The following is a 25,532-nucleotide window of genomic DNA, read 5'->3' on the forward strand; positions in this document are numbered from 1 at the left end:
ACTGCAATAATACAGTGATTACTTTAGGGAGACATATCTATGCCACACAATACTGCACCCAAAACAACAACCTATTGCATGCAGCGACTAAATACATACAGCACTCTATACATACGCTATGTCATATCACAAGCATAGTAAAGCTGTTTCACATAATGCAAAAGTTTAAGGTCAGCTTTCATACCAGTTACTCTGCTATCATACTTTTATATTTACATCCTGCACAGACTGTGCTTCACTATAACTTCTTACCTCTTCAAACTTACACAAGGAACAGAGACCCATATATTAACATGCAATTAAAAAAACTAGAAACAGGTGTTGGATTATCTCATTTTAATATAAAGTTGACATGAAAGCATTCAAGACGCAACATTTCCTAAAAAAGATCCTTCGCTCCCCAAAAACAGGAGCGACGTGACCCTGCACGTTGTGCCCCCTTATATTTGGAGGTCTGTGTTTTCTGCTGGTCCTTGGGGGCAGTCCTATTGTAAAGACGTGGCCTCTAATGATGTAGTGTAATGTGCCTCCACCTTAAATTTAGCAAAACACAGGACTGATAAACCAGAGTCCTTTATCCTTACAGTTAGGACAAGCTGTGCTGGGGGTCTTTTTATTTAAAGGCTTCTATGTTCCTGTACACAAGAGTTCAGAAACAGAGTCCGGAGAAATACTCAAAAACAGAATATTTTTTTTTGGTTCATAATAAAATCAATTAAATAAAAAAAGAATATCTTAAACAGATTTTTTTTAAGCTGGACAGTGCTAATTACACAGAAATATAACTAATTATTTTTAGTTACAGCCAAGTTAGCTTTTACTACCAATGGCAAATGCAACATAATTCTATTACCCCATAGCCCTGGCAGATCAAGATTTATATTTTTCAGTGATGGTCAAAGAATGGGAAAAAAGAAATATTCACACATTTAAACACAAAATAAAAATAAAGGATTTTAAAGCAGGAAGAGATTTTTAGCAATAGATTGATGCCCTTATATACATTAGTAGGTCACAGGTTGGTATGACAAATAATTACAATTTAGTTGACATACATTACACACAGTATTGTGTGGAAGTTCAAAGAAGTCACACCGTTTAACACCTTCCCTTTCCAAACATCATCTTCTCACGTTAGTGGCAGGGAGGACCAAAGTGTAGGGGATGGACAGTGAGGCACAACTCTAGTTCACCTCAGTTATACGTCTTAAACACGAGGGTCAGGAAAAGGTCAGAATGACTTAATTTCATGTAATCGACAGGGCCAAAGCCAAGAAGCATGATTTTGAAGGCTGGAGGATGCTAATACAGCAACTGCTGAACACTGAGGATTTGAGTAAAAAATACTGAATGGGGAAGAATATCCGCATATTTATCTACTGTGGCTGAAAATGGTTATTGTCTCCAGCAAAGAACCAGGCAATGTTCCATCCCTCAATAATAGTAATATCCATGTAAAACCCCAATCTGGTCCATGCCAGTCACAGATGCTCACTCAACACCCACTCCTGTCCTGATAGCATGTTATAAAAAGAAAGGGTGGAAGGAAAGAGGCAGCACCTACGCCTGGCTACCAGCACTGAGGGTGGTTTAGTGGGCTTTCCACAAAGTCAGTACAGGTGTAGGAGTGGGGGGGTCACATTATTCCATTGGTCAGGTACTGGAAACCATCATACAGCTTGGTGGTTATGGATCTCATGCTCCCGTCCACCATCTGTTCTACAAGGAGCTGAAGCTGTTCCTCTGTCATGTTCATGTGGAATCGTTCCTTAAGGTTGCGGATAGTGCTTGAACCGTGGAAACAGGGTAGGTGGGAACCTAATCAACATGGGAAGGAGAGAGAAGAAAGTCAAAGTAGGAAAATGAGGAATGACATTAAAGGGACAGTTTACCCTAAATTTTTCTACCCTTTAATTTGTCCACAATGATCCATTTAACTTGCTGGAGTGTATTAAATTGTTTACAAACAGTTCCCTTGCCTTTATAGCGGCATTTGAAAACAGCTGATTTTGTCTGTGGTATACCGATCTATACTGAAAGTTTCTATACTTAAAAGGAAAGTAAAGTCCAAATTAAACCTTCATGATTCAGATAGGGCATGTCATTTTAAACAACTTTCTAATTTACTTTTATCATCAAATTTGCTTTATTCTCTAAGGTATTCTTAGTTGAAAGCTAAACCTATGTAGGCTCATATGCTAATTTATAAGCCCTTGAAGGCTGCCTCTTATCTGAATGCATCTGACAGTTTTTCACAGCTAGAGGGCGTTGATTTATGTGTTTCATATAAATAACATTGTGCTCATGCACGTGGAGTTATTTAAGAGTCAGCACTAATTGCCTGAAATGCAAGTCTGTCAAAAGATCTGAGGTAAGGAGGCAGTCAGCAGAAGCTTAGATACAAGGTAATTATTAAAGGGATATATTTTTTTTATTTTTTTTTAATTAGAAACATTTCATATGAACGGATAATTTTCTAAAGATTAAAATCTGCACTTTCAAATAAATGGAAAAAAAATTGATGTTGGCTTTTTAGAGGCAAGAAATTGATCTTTATATAACAATGGGTAAAAAAATAACTCAAAAAGTTAGGAGACAGGAGTAAATTTCTAGGTGAGGTGGCATCCTTGTTTCCAGTATTTGTCAAGTCATGGTACAGTGACATCATCATCTACTGTACATAAAATGTAATAAATGTTTTTTTCCTTCAGGAAATAGTATTTTGTGTGCATATACATTTATTTAGTTCATCTTTACAAAATAGCATTTTACTTCAGAAAGTAAAGGTGTATGCTAAAGGGGGGTTTACAGATCTGAGGGCATTCCATGGGTAGACCTGCTTCGTCTCCTACCTTGCTGCATAATCTCGACGACCTGCACCACTCTGTCCATGTGTTTGCGAGCAGCAATCAGACCCTGTAGCATCAGCATCTTGTAGTAATTAAACATATCACCATTTAGTCCTCCCATCACCTGCAAGAGTGACAGTTACTGCATACCTGTGTGCAATGTCACTAAGTGCCATCACAAGCTAATCAATACATGAAGCATATAATAGTATATTACGTGCCATTCTAGATTACTAGATGTTCATTCATGTCATTCTCACAGGTTTGCCATGTGCATCATTCTAGGTAACTAGGTATGTACGTGCTTTGCTACAGATCGAATCACGTTTCCTGTGTTATTATGTTGCTATTTACATCAAAATGTTTATTATGACGTTCTTGTTAATCAATAAATAATCCAGGTGTCATGTTACTGTGTATGTTATTTAAATGGTTGTCATTTTAAGTCAGTTTGACTGTGTGTCATTACAGATCTCTATGTCTCTGTATATTTTTGTCTGTCTGACAATACTGCTCCTACTAACATTATTAAGCTTACATAGGTAAAGGAAACTGCATCTTATTTTCACACAGCTTTATCTTTATTTCACAAGGTCTTTAGAACATTTAACTTTGACACAAATTCCCGCCTCAAGCTTGTTGACTGGCTGCTTCTGCGCCTTTACAGATTAGCATGCAGTTGCTGATTGGAGGATACATGCTTATTAAGCACCTAATTGGTTCACCAGTTGTATCCTTTACAATTCTCTATTTAGTTAGAATGTTTTATTTATTAATTTCGTGTTAAAATTGTTCATAAATAAAAACATACATTACAGGGCATTGCCTAACATTCAGCTTCTAGGGCTGAAGAGAGATACGATTTTAAGAATATCCAAATGTGAACAGAGATTTCTAACAGTTGGTGGCTAATGCACTAAGGTTTTCTTATACAGGGATATCCTATCCTAAGAACCGAAGAGTATATATTTTACAACCTCGTTATAGAGATATATTTATAAATTACAAAAATTATCCAAATTCCCATAATTATATATTTGGATAACTGGAAACTAAACCAAGATTCCTAGCGACTGGTTATCAGCCCGGTTAGACCTAGGTGAAATTAAGGGTAGTCACATTTTTTGTGCATGCTCCTAGTTAACAGTTAAAGAGACAGTAAACACACTTATTAGAGAATAACATATCAGCCAAGTCTAAACATTTTAAAACAAAATTAACATAATGTTTACTGCAATTGTTTTTAATAGCCAAAATCCTGCCACCACTTGTCTTATTTGAAGGAACCAACCCGGACTTAAAGTGACATGAAACCCAAATTTTTTCTTTCATGATTCAGATAGAGAATACAATTTTAAACAACTTTCTAATTTACTTCTATTATCTAATTTATTTCATTCTCTTGGTATCATTTGTGGAAGGAGCAACAATGCACTAATGGTTTCTAACTGAACACATGGGTGAGCCAATCACAATAGATATATATATGCAGCCACCAATCAACAGCTAGAACCTAGGTTCTCTGCTGCTCCTGAGCTTGCCAAGATAAACCTTTCAGCAAAAGATAACAAGGGAAGGAAGCAAATTAAATAATAGAAGTAAATTGTAAAGTTGTTTAAAAATGTATTCTCTATCCGAATCATAAAATAACTATAAGTATATTGTTTTGCAATGGTTATTAGTAAACTCCAATTAGGCACAGATACTGCATGTAACAGGGTTAGCCTAGAAGTCAACAGCATACACTTCAAGTTCTGAAAATTACAAAAATCTACAGTTTTCAGAACTAAATGACATGAAAAGGGGGAAAAAAAATAACAAAAGTATTTTGCAAAGTTGTTTTTTTTTGCATAACTAAACATTTTATATAATATCTCAAGGTGTTTACTGTCCCTTTTATGGCCATAAATAACATAATTTATGCTTACCTGATAAATTCCTTTCTCCTGTAGTGTAGTCAGTCCACGGGTCATCCATTACTTATGGAATATATCTCTTCCTAACAGGAAACTGCAAGAGAATTACCCAGCAGAGCTGCTATATAGCTCCTCCCCTCACATATCATATTCAGTCATTCGACCAAAGCAGACGAGAAAGGAGAGACCATAGGGTGCAGTAGTGACTGGAGTTTAATTAAAATTTAGACCTGCCGTAAAAACAGGGCGGGCCGTGGACTGACTACACTACAGGAGAAAGGAATTTATCAGGTAAGCATAAATTATGTTTTCTCCTGTTAAGTGTAGTCAGTCCACGGGTCATCCATTACTTATGGAATACCAATACCAAAGCTAAAGTACACGGATGAAGGGAGGGACAAGGCAGGAACATTAAACAGAAGAAACCACTGCCTGAAGTACCTTTCTCCCAAAAATAGCCTCCGAAGAAACAAAAGTGTCAAATTTGTAAAATTTTGAAAAAGTGTGAAGCGAAGACCAAGTCGCAGCCTTGCAAATCTGTTCAACAGAGGCCTCATTTTTAAAGGCCCAGGTGGAAGCCACAGCTCTAGTAGAATGAGCTGTAATCCTTTCAGGAGGCTGCTGTCCAGCAGTCTCATAGGCTAAGCGTATTATGCTACGAAGCCAAAAAGAGAGAGAGGTAGCCGAAGCCTTTGGACCTCTTCTCTGTCCAGAGTAAACGACAAACAGGGATGAAGTTTGACGAAAATCTTTAGTTGCCTGCAAATAGAATTTCAGGGCACGGACTACGTCCAGATTATGCAAAAGTCGTTCCTTCTTTGAAGAAGGGTTAGGACACAATGATGGAACAATAATCTCTTGATTGATATTCCTGTTAGTAACTACCTTAGGTAAGAACCCAGGTTTAGTACGCAGGACTACCTTGTCTGAATGAAAAATCAGATAAGGAGAATCACAATGTAAGGCAGATAACTCAGAGACTCTCCGAGCCGAGGAAATAGCCGTCAAAAACAGAACTTTCCAAGATAACAGCTTGATATCAATGGAATGAAGGGGTTCAAATGGAACGCCTTGAAGAACATTAAGAACTAAGTTTAAGCTCCACGGCGGAGCAACAGTCTTAAACACAGGCTTAATCCTAGTTAAAGCCTGACAGAAAGCCTGAACGTCTGGAACTTCAGCCAGACGTTTGTGTAGAAGAATAGACAGAGCAGAAATCTGTCCCTTTAACGAACTAGCAGATAAGCTTTGTAGAAAGGACAATATCCTAGGAATCCTAACCTTACTCCATGAGTAACTCTTGGATTCGCACCAATATAAATATTTACGCCATATCTTATGGTAAATTTTTCTGGTAACAGGCTTCCTAGCCTGTATTAAGGTATCAATAACCGACTCCGAGAAGCCACGCTTTGATAGAATCAAGCGTTCAATCTCCATGCAGTCAGCCTCAGAGAAATTAGATTTGGATGGTTGAAAGGACCCTGAATTAGAAGGTCCTGTCTCAGAGGTAGAGACCACGGTGGACAGGACGACATGTCCACTAGGTCTGCATACCAGGTCCTGCGTGGCCACGCAGGCGCTATCAGAATCACCTAAGCTCTCTCCTGTTTGATCTTGGCAATCAAACGAGGAAGCATCGGGAATGGTGGAAACACATAAGCCATGTTGAAGATCCAAGGGGCTGTCAGAGCATCTATCAGCACCGCTCCCGGGTCCCTGGACCTGGATCCGTAATAAGGAAGCTTGGCGTTCTGACGAGACGCCATGAGATCCAGATCTGGTTTGCCCCAACGATGAATCAGTTGAGCAAAGACCTCCGGATGAACTTCCCACTCCCCCGGATGAAAAGTCTGGCGACTTAGAAAATCCGCCTCCCAGTTCTCCACACCTGGGATGTAGATCGCTGACAGGTGGCAAGAGTGAGACTCTGCCCAGCGAATTATCTTTGAGACTTCCAACATCGCTAGGGAACTTCTGGTTCCCCCTTGATGGTTGATGTAAGCCACAGTCCTGATGTTGTCCGACTGAAATCTGATGAACCTCAGAGTTGCTAACTGAGGCCAAGCTAGGAGAGCATTGAATATTGCTCTTAATTCCAGAATATTTATTGGGAGGAGTTTCTCCTCCTGAGTCCATAATCCCTGAGCTTTCAGGGAATTCCAGACTGCGCCCCAGCCTAGAAAGCTGGCGTCTGTTGTTACAATCGTCCAATCTGGCCTGCGAAAGGTCATTCCCTTGGACAGATGTGGCCGAGAAAGCCACCATAGAAGAGAATCTCTGGTCTCTTGATCCAGATTTAGAAGAGGGGACAAATCTGAGTAATCCCTGTTCCACTGACTTAGCATGCACAATTGCAGCGGTCTGAGATGCAGGCGCGCAAATGGTACTATGTCCATTGCCGCTACCATTAAGCCGATTACTTCCATGCACTGAGCTACTGACGGGCGTGGAATGGAGTGAAGGACACGGCAAGCATTTAGAAGTTTTAATAACCTGGCCTCTGTCAGGTAAATTTTCATCTCTACAGAATCTATAAGAGTCCCTAGAAAGGGAACTCTTGTAAGTGGTAATAGAGAACTCTTTTCCACGTTCACCTTCCACCCATGCGACCTCAGAAATGCCAGAACTATCTCTGTATGAGACTTGGCAGTTTGAAAACTTGACGCTTGTATCAGAATGTCGTCTAGGTACGGAGTCACCGCTATGCCTCGCGGTCTTAGTACCGCCAGAAGTGAGCCTAGAATTTTTGTAAAGATTCTTGGAGCCGTAGCTAATCCGAAGGGAAGAGCTACAAACTGGTAATGCCTGTCTAGGAAGGCAAATCTTAGATACCGGTAATGATCCTTGTGAATCGGTATGTGAAGGTAGGCATCCTTTAAGTCCACTGTGGTCATGTACTGACCCTCTTGGATCATGGGAAGGATGGTTCGAATAGTTTCCATTTTGAATGATGGAACTCTTAGAAATTTGTTTAGGATTTTTAAGTCCAAGATTGGTCTGAAGGTTCCCTCTTTCTTGGGAACCACAAATAGATTTGAATAGAATCCCTGCCCGTGTTCCGTCCGCGGAACTGGGTGGATTACCCCCATTAGTAAGAGGTCTTGTACACAGCGTAGAAACGCCTCTTTCTTTGTTTGGTTTGCTGATAACCTTGAAAGATGAAATCTCCCCCGTGGAGGAGAAGTTTTGAAGTCCAGGAGATATCCCTGAGATATGATCTCCAACGCCCAGGGATCCTGGACATCTCTTGCCCAAGCCTGGGCGAAGAGAGAAAGTCTGCCCCCCACTAGATCCGTTTCCAGATAGGGGGCCCTCTCTTCATGCTGTCTTGGGGGCAGCAGCAGGTTTCTTGGCCTGCTTGCCCCTGTTCCAGGACTGGTTAACTTTCCAGCCCTGCCTGTAACGAGCAACAGCTCCTTCCTGTTTTGGAGCGGAGGAAGTTGATGCTGCTCCTGCCTTGAAGTTACGAAAGGCACGAAAATTAGACTGTTTGGCCTTTGATTTGGCCCTGTCCTGAGGTAGAGCATGGCCCTTACCTCCCGTAATGTCAGCAATAATTTCTTTCAAGCCGGGCCCGAATAAGGTCTGCCCTTTGAAAGGAATATTAAGCAATTTAGATTTAGAAGTCACGTCAGCTGACCAGGATTTAAGCCATAGCGCTCTGCGCGCTTGGATGGCGAATCCGGAGTTCTTAGCCGTAAGTTTGGTTAAATGCACAACGGCATCAGAAACAAATGCGTTAGCTAGCTTAAGTGTTTTAAGCTTGTTCATTATTTCATCCAATGGAGCTGAGCGAATGGCCTCTTCCAGAGACTCAAACCAGAATGCTGCCGCAGCAGTGACAGGCGCAATACATGCAAAGGGCTGTAAAATAAAACCTTGTTGAACAAACATTTTCTTAAGGTAACCCTCTAATTTTTTATCCATTGGATCTGAAAAGGCACAACTATCCTCCACCGGGATAGTGGTACGCTTAGCTAAAGTAGAAACTGCTCCCTCCACCTTAGGGACCGTCTGCCATAAGTCTCGTGTGGTGGCGTCAATAGGAAACATTTTCCTAAATATGGGAGGAGGGGTAAAAGGCACACCAGGTCTATCCCACTCCTTGCTAATAATCTCTGTAAGCCTTTTTGGTATAGGAAATACGTCAGTACACACCGGTACCGCATAGTATCTATCCAACCTACATAATTTCTCTGGAATTGCACCCGTGTTACAATCATTCAGAGCCGCTAATACCTCCCCTAGCAATGTGCGGAGGTTCTCTAGCTTAAATTTAAAATTGGAAATCTCTGAATCCAGTCTCCCTGGATCAGATCCGTCACCCACAGAATGAAGCTCTCCGTCTTCACGTTCTGCAAACTGTGACGCAGTATCTGACATGGCTCTCATCTCATCCGCGCGCTCTGTCCTTAACCCAGAGCTATCGCGCTTGCCTCTTAATTCTGGCAATTTAGATAATACTTCTGTCATAACAGTAGCCATGTCTTGCAATGTGATTTGTAAGGGCCTCCCTGATGTACTTGGCGCCACAAAATTACGCACCTCCTGAGCGGGAGGCGAAGGTACTGACACGTGAGGAGAGTTAGTCGGCATAACTTCCCCCTCGTTGTCTGGTGATAATTTCTTTACATGTAAAGATTGACTTTTATTTAAAGTAGCATCAATGCAATTAGTACACAAATTTCTATTGGGCTCCACATTGGCCTTTAAACATAGTGAACAAAGAGATTCATCTGAGTCAGACATGTTTAAACAAACTAGCAATGAGACTAGCAAACTTGGAAATACTTTTCAAAATAAATTTACAAGCAATATAAAAAACGCTACTGTGCCTTTAAGAAGCACAAAAAACTGACACAGTTGAAATAACAATGACCAAAATAGTTATAGCAACCAAATTTTCACAATAAATGTATTAAGTTAGCAAAGGATTGCACCCACCAGCAAAAGGATGATTAACCCCTTAATACCCAAAAACGGATAACAATTATATAATTAACGTTTTTCTCACAGTCAAACACACTGTCACAGATCTGCTGTGACTAATTACCTCCCTCAAAATGGATTTTGAAGACCCCTGAGCTCTCTAGAGACGATCTGGATCATGGAGGATGAAGTAGACAGATTGTGACTGAATTTTTACTGCGCAAAAAAGCGCTAAAATAGGCCCCTCCCACTCATATTACAACAGTGGGGAAGCTCAGAAACTGTTTCTATGCAGAAAACAAAAATGGCCATGTGGTAAAAATCATGCCCCAATAAGTTTTATCACCAAGTACCTCACAAAAAACGATTAACATGCCAGTAAACGTTTTAAACATACATTTGAAAGCTATGTATTATTATTAATAAGCCTGCTACCAGTCGCTTTTACTGCAGTTAAGGCTCATACATTATTTCAGTATTAACAGTATTTTCAGAGTCAATTCCATTCCTTAGAAAAATACATTCAGTGTACACACACACACACATCAGCCTGATACCAGTCGCTATCACTGCATTTAAGGCTGAACTTACTTTACAATGGTATCAGCAGTATTTTCTCAGTCAATTCCATTCCTCAGAAAATAATTTACTGCACATACCTCATTTGTTGCAGGGAAGCCCTGCATGCTATTCCCCTTCTCTGAAGTTACCTCACTTTTCCTCAGATGAGAACAGCCAGTTGATCTTAGTTACGTCTACTAAGATCATAGAAATACACAGGCAGATTCTTCTTCTAATGCTGCCTGAGAATAAACAGCACACTCCGGTGACATTTAAAATAACAAACTTTTGATTGTAGAAATAAACTAAGTTAAAAAAACACCACAGATCTCTCACAGCTTCCTTTTAGTTAGGCTGCAAGAGAATGACTGAATATGATATGTGAGGGGAGGAGCTATATAGCAGCTCTGCTGGGTAATTCTCTTGCATTTTCTTGTTAGGAAGAGATATATTCCATAAGTAATGGATGACCCGTGGACTGACTACACTTAACAGGAGAAATAGGGTTCTACTAAAACTAATTCAAACTTGCGCCTAACTATCCATTCTAGATTGATGCGGCTTCGGACTAAATAATTTAAGCTTTTCACAGGTTTAAACAACATCAAATAAAGGGATATTATGATCCGAATAAAATTTGGGATGCAGTGGTTATTTGCTGAAATATATTATTATATTTTATTTGTAGAGCACCAACAGATTCCGCAGAGCTATACTATGCATATGAAAGTACTTCCTTGCCCTGTAAAGGATTTTATGTTCAGTTTTGAATTGGTTCTCAGTTAACATACTAATGTTTAGTCGTCATTTCTCCACTCCCTCCTTAAAAGGGACGGTCTACACTAAAATTGTTATTGTTTAAAAAGATAATTCCTTTACTACCCATTCCCCATCTTTGCACAACCAACATTGTTATATTAATATACTTTATAACCCTCTAAATTTCTGCCTGTTTCTAAGCCACTATAGGCAGCCTCTTATCACATGCTTTTTTATTAGCTTTTCACAACAGAAGACTGCTAGTTCATGAGGGCCATATAGATAACATTGTGTTCATGCCCGAGGAGTTAAGATTTAGCACAACACAGTACTAAATGCAAGTCAATACATAATAAATAAAAAGTCATGTGATCAGGGGGCTGTCAGAAGAGGCTTAGATACAAGGTAATCGCAGAGGTAAAAATTATATTAATATAACTGTGTTGGTTATGCAAAACTGGGGAATGGGTAATAAAGGCATAATATATCTATCTTTTAAAACAATAACAATTCTATTGTAGACTGTCCCTTTAATGCTCCTTGTACCACAGTGGTCTCTAAGTTTATTAAATTCATTAAAGGGACATTATACAGTAGATTTTTCGTTGCATAAATGTTTTGTAGATGATCCATTTATATAGCCTATACAACTTTTTTTTTTTAAATGTATAGTTTCGCTTATTTTAAATAACATTGTGATGATTTTCAGACTCCTAACCAATCCCCAAAGTTTTAGGAGAATACTGATGTATACCTAACTCCAGCTTGCTCCTGTTTGTGTAAAGGGTCTTTCTATAAGCAGAGGATTTTTAGATCAGTATCTGTGCATATTATTCTTTATAGTAATGTCTATTACATGCAGTTAAATGGAAATTGGTGTATACTGTTCCTTTAAACAGCTATGTAATCAAAACTATAGATAGGAAAAACAAAATTTATGCTTACCTGATACATTTCTTTCTTTTCGGGCATGGAGAGTCTACGACATTATTCCAATTACTAGTGGGATATTCAACTCCTGGCCTGCAGGAGGAGGCAAAGAGCACCCAAGCAAAGCTGTTAAGTGTAACTTCCCTTGCCACTAATCCCCAGTCATTCAGCATAAGGAAAATGGAAAAAGAAGAAACACAAGGGTGTAAAGGTACCTGAGGTTTACTCAAAAAACTGCTGAATTAAAAAGAGGGCGGGGTTGTGGACTCTCCCTGCCTGGAAAGAAATGCATCAGGTAAGCATAAATTTTGTTTTCTTTCCTATGGCATAGAGAGTCCATGACGTCATTCCAATTACTAGTGGGAATCAATACCCAAGCTAGAGGACACGGAATGAACTGGGAGGGAGAACAAGGCAGGAGGACCTAAACAGAAGGCACCACACGGCTTAAAGAACCTTTCTCCCAAAAGAGGCCTCAGCCAAGGCAAAAGTATCCAATTTGTAGAATTTGGAAAAAGTATGCATAGAGGAGCATGTTGGCGTCGTGCAAATCCGTTCAACAGAAGCTTCATTTTTGAAAGTCCAGGACGAAAAGACAGCTCTAGTGGAATGAGCCTTAGTTCTCTCAGGAGGCTGCTGTCCATCAGTCTCATAAACAAAACAAATCATACTTCTTAACCAGAGGGAAAGAGTAATAGAAGTGGCCTTCTGACCCTTACGTTTTCCAGAGAAAACAACAAACAGGGCAGAAGATTGCCGAAAATCTTTAGTAGCTAATAGGTAAAATATTAGCGAACGCACAACATCCAGGTTATGCAAAAGACGTTCCTTATAAGAAGAAGGATAAGGACAAAAAGAAGGAACAACAATCTCCTGATTAATGTTTCGATCCGACCCACCTAAGAGAGAAACCCCAATTTAGTACAAATGACCGCCTTATCAGCATGAAAAACAAGGTACAGGGAATCACACTGCAGAGCTGAAAGCTCAAACTCTGCGAGCGGAAGAAATAGCAAGGAGAAACAAAACTTTCCAAGATAACAATTTTATATCAACCACATGCATCAGCTCAAACGGAGCCTGCTGCAAAACTTAAAGAACTAGGTTAAGGCTGCAAGGAGGAGCAACAGGTTTAAACACAGGCCTGATTCTGACCAGGGCCTGAACAAAAGTTTGAACATCTGGTAAATCTGCCAGACGTTTGTGCAAAAGAATAGACAGTGCAGAATCTGACCTTTCAGAGTACTGACTGACAAACCTTTCTCCAGTCCTTCCTGAAGAAAAGATAAAATTCGGGGAATCCTCACCAGACTCTAGGAAAATCCTTTAGCTTCACACTAAAAAACAAAAATTATGACTTACCAAGACTGGATCAGGGGCTGTCCCTTAAAGCTGACTCGTAATCAGAGGAAGGCTTCTCGGCTTTCACAATATTTCAAGGCTGACTGGACCTCTATGAGGTCCTGGATTGATCTGGCCTAGAAGAGGAGGAGGAAGACTATTGTCCTCTGAACACTAAAATATTAACTTAATATGAGTAAAATAACATAAAATGTCTATCAACTCAATATCAGCAAAATAACATAAGATTTTTATAAAATATAGAAATAAACATAATAGTGTCTTCAAAACACTAGCGAATAGAGAAGAGACAGGAAAATATGTCACAGACATACATTAGAAACACCTCAATACTCAGTACACAGAACCCCTTACTAAGAAGTAAGAGTCACATCAGAATATGATACAGAGTATAAAATACCTCTAATGAAGAAAAGTAAATATCTAGAGAACAGATATATGAAAATATAGGATTATTCCATCCTTATCAGTAAATATCTTCTCCTTTTCAGGAAAAGAAAAAACTCCTCACCAAGTAACTGCCCAACAATTAGGACCGTAAGAACCCAAGTCAGAGACCACAGAAAATCACTGGTCCCAAAAAGAACACACCAACCTCTGAGGAGACGAGAGTCTTGCTGACTATAGATCAGGTGAAGAGACACTCCTCCACGAACACGACAAGGAGGACAACCAAGACTCCCAACACCGCACCCTTCCATAGGAAGGACCCAGGAACAAAAGACTAGGCTAAAGAGGTCTGTAAAGGACCTCGAGGGACGAACTCAGAAAAAAAGGTGAGAGAAGCCCCCTGCAGAACCCGAAGAAAAAGTCTCCATAGAAAGAAGACCCATGAAGGCGGTTAACCCGACTGCAAGAGATACTAGGACCTGGAGAGATATTCCAGAAACGTAACAGGTTAACCCAGAAGAGGTGACATAGTTGAAGCTAACAAGGAAGAATTAACTTCCCCAGCACCAAAGGATCCAGAGATCTACTTAAGAATCCCTGACCACGATCCCCTAAGGGCAATACTAGGATAGGCACGAAAGCCCAGAGAACCTAGATCGGATCCCACCAAAGGTACAGATCCGTCAAAAGGACACACCAAAGGAGAGTCCCTCGACCTCCTGCTGAGCTCTGAGTCAGAAAATGGATCTACTACAGAAAGAACCCAACTGGAAAAAACTCAGAAGACCAGGTCCTCAGAGTAGAAAGAGTGACCGAAGATTCCTAAGAGAAAACAGAAGGAATCCTAGAAGACTCTCCCACTTCCATGGAAGTGATGAGACAAACTGCCCAGTAGATCAGAGGAAAGTTTGCCAGAATATGGAAATATACTGGGATCTGTTATGGTATAAAACACAAACACAGAAGCAAAATGCCTGAGGAAACAGCAAGCTAGCTGAGAAACTAGTTGCATTTTAACAAACAATGGTATTTGTATACACTGTGTTCTTATCATTGTTTTAATAAAAGTGATTTTACAACTTATCACTTGACAGAGCCAGTTCATGTTCACTTTGCGGTTGGAGACTTATACCCTAGAGTGTGATCTGTGGGAGCCAAAGAACAGTGAGCTGGGACACTGAGATTCCAGTATGCGCTACTAAGCACAAGAGAGTGCTGCCACACTTGTGAGTACCTGACCATTTGCTATTGCATATTCGTGTACCATCCATACTTTATTACACTAGGAGGCGCCCTTCTGTGTTTGTGTTTTATATCATAACACATCCCAGTTGACCTCATATGTTTGGGAAGGAGCTGCCGTGAATTCAAGAGTAAAAGACCATTGGAAGTTAGTCCAAGTGGACATTATATTAGTGGGGATTGACCCACCTATGGGCTGATAAGTTACAGTATTGTGTATAAATTATTACACTGTATATGCACTATTTTTTGCTGTATATGTAGCAAACTGTTGATACTTTATATGTGATTTAGCATTTTATATATATTCTGTGTTTATTAGCGCCCCCTTGAGTGGTGACAGAGTAATGTCATCAGGTAGGCAATATGGAAATATATACCGCCTACTGGCGACCGGGACAGACAAACCAGAAATCTATGAAAACTTGGAGATAGATAGCAACATGCCAAGCCGAAAAAAAAAATCGGACTGTTTGGATCACCCACCCACAGTACCAATGAAGGAAAACCGCAAGGCAAGCCTATAGAGTATTTTAACTCAAAAGGCCTAGGAGACCTCCTGTCTGAAAATCAAACAGAACAAGAACCACCCTGGAGCCTACCCCAGGAACTCCATTCCAAACCAACTGGAAAGGACAAGAGAGATTTCTTAAAACTCATAGCAGACTATGGAGAAACCAGCACCGCCAAAAATGGGAGCAACCAGAACCCAGAAAAAAAGGATACTGTATAAAAAAAAAACCTAGATCCCAGGAAATCTATAATCCTAACGAGGTAATTGAAAACAATACGGTCCTGAAAAACCGGATTTCCTCATGAAAGGAAATTATCCATCCCCTTGATAAGGGAAGAGAGAACCGTATATCAACACTCAAGAGGAAGAAGAAATAAGCTCTACATAAAGAGCATATAGACTCAAAATAGAATGAGAACACCTATGGAGCACCAAAGGAGGGGAACCTGAGAAAAGGAACCGGGAAAAAGACTCCAAAAAAAAGAAAAAAGAAAAAAAGTCACCCGTCCTCCCTTCATCAAGAGAGGCAAAACCTAGTTCCTAAAGAAAACTGCCACAGCAGAATTCAACTCCCAGTCAACAGCTTTGCAAAGCAGGGTATTAACTCGTAGGCCACCTGGACCGCATATGATCCAATATCAGACGCCCACCAAGACGATTTAATCAGGACCAGCCTGACATCCAGGAGAGAAGGGCTTCCTCTGGACCGAAAAACAACCTTGAGAAGAAGAAAGAAGAGAGGTAATTAGTACCCAAACAGGACCAGCCTGTTAATCGGTATACAACATATCTGTACAAACTGCAAAAGAACAGAGATAACTATACCCAACCAGGACCAGCCTGATATGAAGGATACAACATATCTGTTCAAGGCTCAAACGGAAAATTCTAAACTTTTAGCAGGGCCAAAAAACTGAGAATAATAAACAGAAAAAACATATAAGCTCCGAAGCTCCAGAGACAACCTTCTTGTTGTTGTTATTTTTTTTAATAGAACTTCCACCAGAAGATTCCATCAATCGCGATATGAAAATCGCTAATACCAGAATCCCAGAGCGAAAAGTCCTCCTAAGAAGAGTTTCAACATAATCTCACGCTCAGAAATACAAGAAAATTAAAAACATCCTAACAGTGTTTTTTTTGCAGGAAACCCACGGGGTTGAGGGAGTGCCCATTCCCCTTCACTGTAAGCACTTCCCAATAGTGGAGACGGCCTCATTCCCTTCCAAATCGCGAGGAGTTACAATTATGATCCACAAGTCGGTGCTATATGAAAAATTAAATTCTTACACAGACTCAAAAGGCAGATACCTCATCTTAAATTTTAAGTTCGACAATATCCCATATACTCTAGCCAGCTATTACGGCCCAAATTCAGGTCAGATTAGAATGCTTAGGAAATTTTTAAGGCTACTAGCTTCTCACAGGTCCCAAAACCTCCTTCTTGCGGGTGACTTCAATATGATTACAGACACTACCCTAGACAGACACTCTCCAAAGTGCAAACCCTGCGACCCCCCAAACCACGCGGCCCGCTAGGCAATTTAATAACCTTCTCGCACAATATAACTTGTTTGATATATGGCGGTCCCACCACCCCACCTCCAGGGATTATTCGTACTATTCCGTGGTTCATAATACATATACCAGAATTGATCACAACTACTGTGAACCACGCCTTCTTGATCTTGTTCAGCAGGTCTCTATGCCGGGGTGCTCTTGGTCTGACCATTCCCCAAGTTCAGTTTTCCTTAAAAGCTCCTAATTGTATGCCGTCTAGACCTTCCTGGAGACTTCCAGAACATCTGCTCTCAACCCCAGAGCACATTCTGTTTCTTCAGAAGAACAGACAAATTTCTCAAAATAAATGACAATGGGGGGGCGGAGCTAGCCAGCAAGCTGAGAGGAAGCTTTCAGCTAAAGCTCTGAGCAAAAAGCATAAAAATAAGTATTTTTTAAGTTGGTTTTGGCACCAAAAGAACTAATCATAAAGACCTGTCTGCTTCTAAACACTTTTGGGAAGCAGCAGGGCAAATTTCGGACGTTTTGGAGCAACTTTCGAGCGGTCCGGTTTCCAGGACCAGGCCGAAACTAGGAAAGTCCGAGGCTGCGGCCTACCCCAGGCCGGAGGACTTGCAGCAAAGGGCTAAAACCAATAAAATTCAGGTCCCTACCATCCGACCTGCTAGAACACATAAAGCTGACCCTTGGATTGGCTTCAACAAGCTGTAAAAAGCTACTAAAGGTGGGCTGCTTACCGGAAGATTCTACACTGGAGGAGGCCTCAGGAATCATTGCCAAGGAGTGAATGCTGAGGAGAACAAGCTGGGGGAAAGTGACAGACTCTTCTGGGAGCCATATAACAACTGCAGAGACTACACCAGGACTCAGTAAAATAAGGGTGAGTGGCGGGAAAATCGCCATTTTAGAGGCCTTAATAGTATCACAGTTGAACTGCACATCCAATCATTATCCCACATTATCCCACAATTTGCACTGAGAGTGGATTTACATTATAATCGGATTATTCCCTGCAGCACAGAGGAGAGCCATTGGGGGAAGATCACAAAGTAGAGAGCAACTAAAATATGCAGGATACTTAACTGTATGCTTAAATAGACAAAGCGCATGAGAAGTCACTAATATCAGATTCAGAGTCCTGAATAACAGTTCTAAGGCAGCCACAACAGACAACATCTTACACCTCACTAACCTAATTCTGCACCTTAATAAGGTGAGATTGGGACACATTTAGTGGGACTTTTCTGTGGCATATGATGTCACGCTGACACTAGAACGGCAGGCCCTGTGACATCAAGAAATATTTACAAATTTTGGTGAGATTCCCAAATCCTACAATGTTTGGTTAAATATGTAAAGATTCAACCTGGAGTGATCTCAGAGAGACATTGAGAACATCAGTAGCCAGAATGCTACCTAGCAGTTAAATTAATGCTATTATAATACTGCTGGAGGAGGAGAGGGAGGTGAGGTGAGCAAGGGAGAATCAGGGCTAAGTACTATCAATCTATCTGCATTCCTGATGCATTTTTCAACATATCTTCTGACTTCTTGCCTCCTAAACAAAACAACATACTGAGGCAGAATCAACAGGAGGATGATAACCCAGTGGGAAAAGATATCCCAAATAACAAATTATTAACCCAAATTAAACCCTTCTTCCACGAGGAGTTGAAAACCACAATATATGACCTCAAGAAGGACATCAGAGAAATTGGTGGGGAGGACAACAGAGCTGGAGAATAAAATTGATGATATCACGGAAGAAATACCCCAAATCAAACACACCTTGTTGGATCATGCTATATATATCAAAAAGCTTGAAGAACAGGTGGAAGACTTGGAGAATCGATCCAGAAGATCAAATTTGAGAATCAGAAACCTTCCAGAGGACTACAAAAATCTCCAAGCGGATGTGACGGAGATATTTCACTAACTTATTCCAGATACAGAAATCAACATGTTGCTGTTTGATAGAATACACAGAGCCCTCACCAGACCCTCCCAATCCAAAGCCAGGGACATAATAATTAAACTACATTATTACTTACAAGCAGCAAGACAAACCAGGTCGATCACATACGAAGGGCACAACATCCAAATATACACCGATTTATCTTCCATCACACTGAGAAAGCGACGTGAAATGAAGCCAATTGTGGAGTCGCTGATTAGAGAGAAAATAAGATATCAGTGGAACTTTCCCTTTGAGTTGATCTTTACACATCAGAACACCTCGTACTCCTGCTTGTCTCTAGAAGAGGGACAAATTATTTTGAACAAGCTGGAGATACCAATGGAAAAACCTACGAAACAGGCCACACAGCAGACAGCAAGAAGGTTGCCTCAGAGAGAATGGTCTGTGGCCACTAAAAAAGGGAATGCGAAAAAATCAAGACCAGCCACATCACCAAGTGGAGATCAGAACTCCTCCAACGACGAGAACCCTCCTGTCCCATGAATCTTACATTCTTTGGATTCATGGTGAAAATGTTCATAGATTACGAACTTTACCTCCCACAGCTGGACTGGTTGTAAGTTATATTTGAAAGAGACATTAGTTCACAAATTGTACTGAAAAATTGTATTGTCTCTATCTTTAGTTTTCCCTTTTCTTATGTTTATCTTTATGTTGTTACATTTTCTCCCTCAGGATATATAGTCAAAATATGGAGAGTCAGAAGTTAGTAGGAGATTACTCCAGAGTTGAATATTGACCAAAAGGTCAAAGAATGTATCCGGTGCAGTTTAAGGCACCTAGTTTAAGTGTTATATTACAGTGTTATATGTTTTTTTGTTCAGTCTTAAAGGTTAAGTTACAACAATCACGAAAAGCAAGCTTCCTAAGAGATTTCCGATATGGAGGTATCCTCTCAATTTGTAATGGTCCCACGACACTAGTCCGAGTAGGTCATAGGTACAAAGATTTTCCAGATGCCATTCAGCTCAGAAAAAGAAAATTAACATGCCGATTAGGATAATTTCACATAATGCCAGGGGCCTTAATTCTAATATAAAGAGAAAGAAAGCCATTATAGAGTATAAGTCCCAGAACGCCAGCAAAGTGATGATACAGGAGACCCATTTTACCTCCACCACAACACCCAAATACTGGGATAACATTTTCCATACTAAATATCATGCTATCAATAATAAGAAGAAATGCGGTGTCTCTATACTTCTACATGCTTCCCTCAATTTTAAAGAAGAGGAGATAATCTCCGATAGGGAGGGGAGATATCTCATAGTACGGGGATTGATTCATAACACACCAATTATGTTACTAAACATTTATGCCCCCAATGATCACCAAGGAACATTCTTCACCAAAGTAAGTAAGCTATTATTATCCTGGAAGAGATACAAAACAATCATAGGGGGTGACTTTAATATGACGCTAGATGATAGATTAGACAGGACATCTACAGACTCTCAAAAGAATAGACAGACCCCAGACCAGCAAATCTTAAGGGATTTCCTGCTAGACCACAACTTATTAGACAGTTGGAGAGCAGTAAATAAAGGTGCCCAAGAGTACACTTATTATTCGTCAGTACATGGAACACGCTCTAGAATCGACTTGATATTAATAAGTCAAATTCTACTCCCCCTAGTTACAGAGGCTACTATCAGCAATTGTGTTTGGTCAGATCATGATATGATGAGTATAGATCTAGAGGGAGTTTTAAATCCAGGCAGAGTAAGGTCCTGGGCCTTACATCCCAAAATTAAGTTTTTAAACAACAAATTGAGAAACATATCAAGGAATTCATAAAAATAAATAAGGGCTCTACAACCAACCCAAATATAATTTGGAGTGCTCTGAAGGCTTCCATTAGGGGATTGATAATAGCTGAATCTTCCAAAGTTAAAAAACAATATAACCACACACTAGAACAATTGAGGAAGGAGATAGCCACAATTCGGGAACGGGTAATGAGAGACCCTAGGGGATGCCCAACCAAGTTATTAAAAAAGAAAAGTGAGGAACTTAACCTGTTGCTTGAAAAGGAGGCAATCTCCTCATTCAAAGCGGTAGATACTAGATACTACACCTATGGCAACAAGCCAGACAAATTGTTTGCAAACAAGTTAAAAGACATGACCAGAGCTTGTACCATTCCACAAATACAGTTGGCAAACAGCTCAGTTACTAATGACCCTCTCCAAATAGCTAACGAATTTGCTAACTACTATAACTCACTCTACAATTTGCCACAACCTCAACGTGAGATAGATAAACAGAAAGAACTAGATAGTTTCCTGGAGAGTAGTAGACTTAAAAAAATCCCCAAAGAAGATCTTGATCTGCTCAATGCACCTATAACATTTCAGGAGGTTACCCTAGCTATTAAGGAATTAAAGAGAAACAAGGCCCCTGGCCCTGATGGATTTCCAGGCTCCTTTTAGAAGGACCTTCAAAAACTGTAATACCACAATTAGTAATTATCTTTAATAATATTTTGCAGGGGATTGACATACCACAGGACATGTTGACTGCGAGGGTGACAGTTATACCAAAACCGGGGAAATGCAAACAATATTGTCAAAATTATAGGCCAATCTCACTAATAAATCAGGACCTTAAGCTATTCACCAAAATATTGGCAAATCGATTGGCTACCCCCATCAAAAATTTAATAAACACTGATCAAGTAGGATTTATAGCACAAAGAGAGGCCCCAGACAATGTAAGAAAGATTATAGATTTGATAAATTTGGCATCAAATACAGGAATGCCTTCTCTGTTCCTCACCTTGGATGCAGAGAAGGCATTTGACAGGGTCAATTGGGATTATATGCTAGCAGTCCTAAATAAAGTGGGAATAAGGGGTCCATTCTATGTGGGGTTAAAAAAGTTGTACTCCACTCCAGATGCGTTTATCAGACTTTCGGGATACCAATCAAAGCAAATAACAATCAGAAATGGGACCAGACAGGGCTGCCCATTGTCCCCATTATTATTCGCATTATGCATTGAACCCCTAGCACAGAGAATTAGAGACAACCCCAACATAACAGGAATTAAAGCAGGTGAAAGTGAATACATAATTTCACTATTTGCAGATGACATCATCGCAGTCACTAGGCCTTTACTTTCCATCCCAGTAATATACTCAGAGATAGGTAAATTTGGTGCATTGTCGGGTTACAAGGTGAATGAGAGTAAATGTGAGGCCCTGGATGCCCATCTACCTAATCACACTAAAAAATTATTAGAGATTAATTTTGCCTTTTCCTGGGCAAAAACATCCATCAAATATTTAGGCACACACCTTTCACGTAATGTGCATACTCTATATAAAGAAAATTATCCAGCTATATTTAATCAGGTTAAAACACTGTTAGCCACATGGGCTAAACATAAATTTCATTATATGGCAGAATTATATCTATCAAAATGACGATACTACCCAAAATCCTTTATTTGTTTCGCTCTCTCCCAATAAATGTACCGGTAACAGAGTTACAAACAATGCAGAAGGAAATCTTCAAATTCATATGGCAGGGGAAAAGGGCGAGAATCAACAAAAATACTATGACCAGACATAAATCGGGGGGGGGGGGGGGGGGGAGTAGGGCTACCAGATCTAATATCCTATTATTATGCAGCTAGAATGGCGCAAACCATCCAATGGCACAGAACGACAAAGACTCCACAATGGGTTCAACTAGAAACTGATATCATGGAGGTAGGAAGAGTAGATAGACTGCTTTGGGCAGATAAGCAAGATAGACCTCAATCAATAAGACAATATGTAGCAATACACCATACCATCATTTTATGGGATAAATTGACCAAGACTTATACGATTATTAATAGCCGATCTCAAGCTACACCCTTAATAACCATCAAGTCAATAACAAGCTCACAATTACAGGGAAAGTGAGAAAATAAGGGTCTATATATCATATTGCAGATACACTTATACATAACAAGATAATAACTTTCCAACAATATGAAGAACTAGGGGAACCTGATAGAAATGTGTGGTTTCACTATTTACAACTCAAATCCAGGGTACAGGAGATTTTGGGAAACACAAAGAGACTGCATAACACTATATATGAGTCATTATGCTTATCAAAGGAATTTTCAATATCAAAGATAGGGATAAAAAAACTAATAGCATGATAAAATGGTTAGAAGATCTAGGCAGATCCTGGTCAGTAGAGACCTGGACAGAAAATATCCAAAGAGGCCTTAAAGGGACATGCCACCCACATTTTTTCTTTTATGATTTAGAAAGAGATTGCAATTTTAAACATCTTTCTAATTTACTTATATTATCTAATTTATTTTATTCTCTTGATATTCTTTGATGAAAAGCATATCTAGATATGCTCACTAGCTGCTGATTGGTTGCTGCACATAGAAGCCTCTTGTGATTGGCTCACCATGTGCATTTTTTTTCTTCAACTAAGGATATTTAAAAAATGAAGAAAAATAAATAATGGAAGTAAATTGTAATTTTGTTTAAATTTCTATTCTCTATCTGAATCATGAAAGAAAGATTTTGGGTTTAGTGGCCCTTCAAATTCTCCCCCAATGCAACATTGAAAGAAAACTACCTTAAGGTAATACACAGATGGTATATCTAACCCACTAGATTGGCCAAGGCAGAGGATCGTGAACATCACCGGTGCTATAGAGGATGTGATGAAATGGGTTGGCACTGTGTTAAGGTCAAGAGAGTGTGAGATTATATCTCAAATTTTTTAAGCGTAATACTAGAATCAGATATAGCCCTCTGTCCAGAGCAGGCCCTATTGCATATTCCGCTAGAAGGACCTCTAAAGAGGCATTCTAAATTAGTCAATATGATTTGCACTGCCACACGCATGTGTATAGCTAAATTTTGGAAAATGGATGTCCCTTCCTTTGACTATATTGAAAAGAGAATAGAATACCACTATAATATGTCAAGTGCCACGGCTGAACTCTTAAACACCAAAGACCGCTTCATTAATATATGGGAACCATACATTAGGCATATTGAGGGGGCTAGACGGATAAGCCAAAATCCCATATAAAAGGTCAGAGTCAGGGGGGCGGAGCCAACAGCCGAGATAGACAGACGTGCAAATATTGTGCTCTTAGGCCACAATCATAAAATAAGCTTTATTTTCAGCAAAGATAGACCTGATTTTTTATGTGGATAGCTGCTATATAGTCCATAATCGAAGGACAACCTGCCTGAACCAGGTGATTAACTGCCTTTGCTGGGACAGGATACCTAGGCCTACTCTCCCGCACACAGACTCTAGATGGAATATAGGGCACTCCACAATATGGAGGAGAGCCAAGAGCTACTATATACCCTGGTACGGGCCCTAGATCAACAGATGACAAATTGCTTTTCAGACCTCTCAGCCACGCTAAATCTGGCACTGAGAGATATAAACCGAAAGACCCTAACTGGTAAAGAGCCTGGCGACACGTGGGAAGAAATGGCCGGAGAGAGTCTAATCTCGCCTCCCCAGCCTTTACAATTAAACATTCAAGATGAAGACACTGGGGATATTTCTTTATCCCGCTGCGACCTGCACTCTGATATTCTCACTTCAGCTACAACGGATATCCCTGAGGTGCCGGAATGTTCCTCGCTGAGCGGGGAATTGAGACGGCCTTCTGGGCCCATGCCGTGTCCTGCAGCCTGTAAGGAGCAGTATTTACTGCTAGCCTCCCGGGGAGCTTTCACTGAGAAAACAGCCGACACAACTCTCTTAAGCCATGCAGCCTTGCAGAGGTCTGGGAAAAGCGGGTTCAATAAGGAAAGAGCTGAGGTGCGCTCTACAACTAACTTTCGCCTAAAGAATATAGACCCTCTGCCATGCTTGTACGCAGACGAGATAGGTGAGAGAAGGGTTGTGCTATATGTGAACCAGAAGCCCAAACTATACATTGCTGAGCTGGGGTTTTTTAGCGGGTCCTTAGTTTATCATGGAGGAAGGTGGCCTGATCACTCAGATGCGGCGCAAGTCTCAGAGATAACCCGCATGGATGAAAAATCCTCATGCATCAATTTACCGCACATGAGGGCTAGCAGGCTGGGAATCGGATAGACTTACTCCATTAACCCTGATTTGTGGAAAGACTCTGAAGTTCTGCAGGGTTTTCCTTTTTTCTTGTCTCCTTGTCCTCTCTGTAGGTTCACCCAGGATAGATAACTTTCCTTACGGATCTGATTTATGAATTCCTACTATGTACTATCCCAGGGTTTTCCACTACGTAATAAAGTGACATTCTGTATTGCTGAAATCTATGGACTATTGTCTCTGGAGTGCAGCCTTAGTGCATAACAATTGAATTCTCCTGTCTGTGTTTATCCTACTTCTGGCACATAAAAGTTTTAATATGTTATACTAATTTCATTATATGTCTAGTTCAACATGGATCATAAACAATGTCAATTATTTGAGAAACTCTATTATCTCAACCCTTAGACTAGTTACTGCTCAGAGAATATGTGTCTACACTTAGTATTTAACAGGCATGCAAGCCATAATTCCTGAAATGTTTCTCTGCTCCTCATTGCTAACTTTGGCTGCATT

The 25,532-nt window shown here is 40.2% G+C and overlaps 1 protein-coding gene across 3 annotated transcripts in view; it reads right to left on the reverse strand.

Annotated features, from left to right (window-relative positions):
- Nucleotides 1-321: 321 nt before the first annotated feature.
- PI4KB (phosphatidylinositol 4-kinase beta) overlaps nucleotides 322-25,532 on the reverse strand; it is a 126,259-nt gene continuing 101,048 nt past the window's right edge. For all 3 annotated transcript variants that reach the window (XM_053703845.1, XM_053703827.1, XM_053703836.1), the window contains 2 exons: nucleotides 2,853-2,973; nucleotides 322-1,818 (listed from right to left, as the gene is read on the reverse strand). In XM_053703845.1, coding sequence (XP_053559820.1) covers nucleotides 1,637-1,818; nucleotides 2,853-2,973 — 303 coding nt within the window. In that variant the 3' untranslated portion in view covers nucleotides 322-1,636. The remainder of the gene's footprint in view (nucleotides 1,819-2,852; nucleotides 2,974-25,532) is intronic.

Source organism: Bombina bombina, chromosome 1 (genome assembly GCF_027579735.1).
Source record: "Bombina bombina isolate aBomBom1 chromosome 1, aBomBom1.pri, whole genome shotgun sequence".
NCBI classification, from domain to species: Eukaryota; Metazoa; Chordata; class Amphibia; order Anura; family Bombinatoridae; genus Bombina; species Bombina bombina.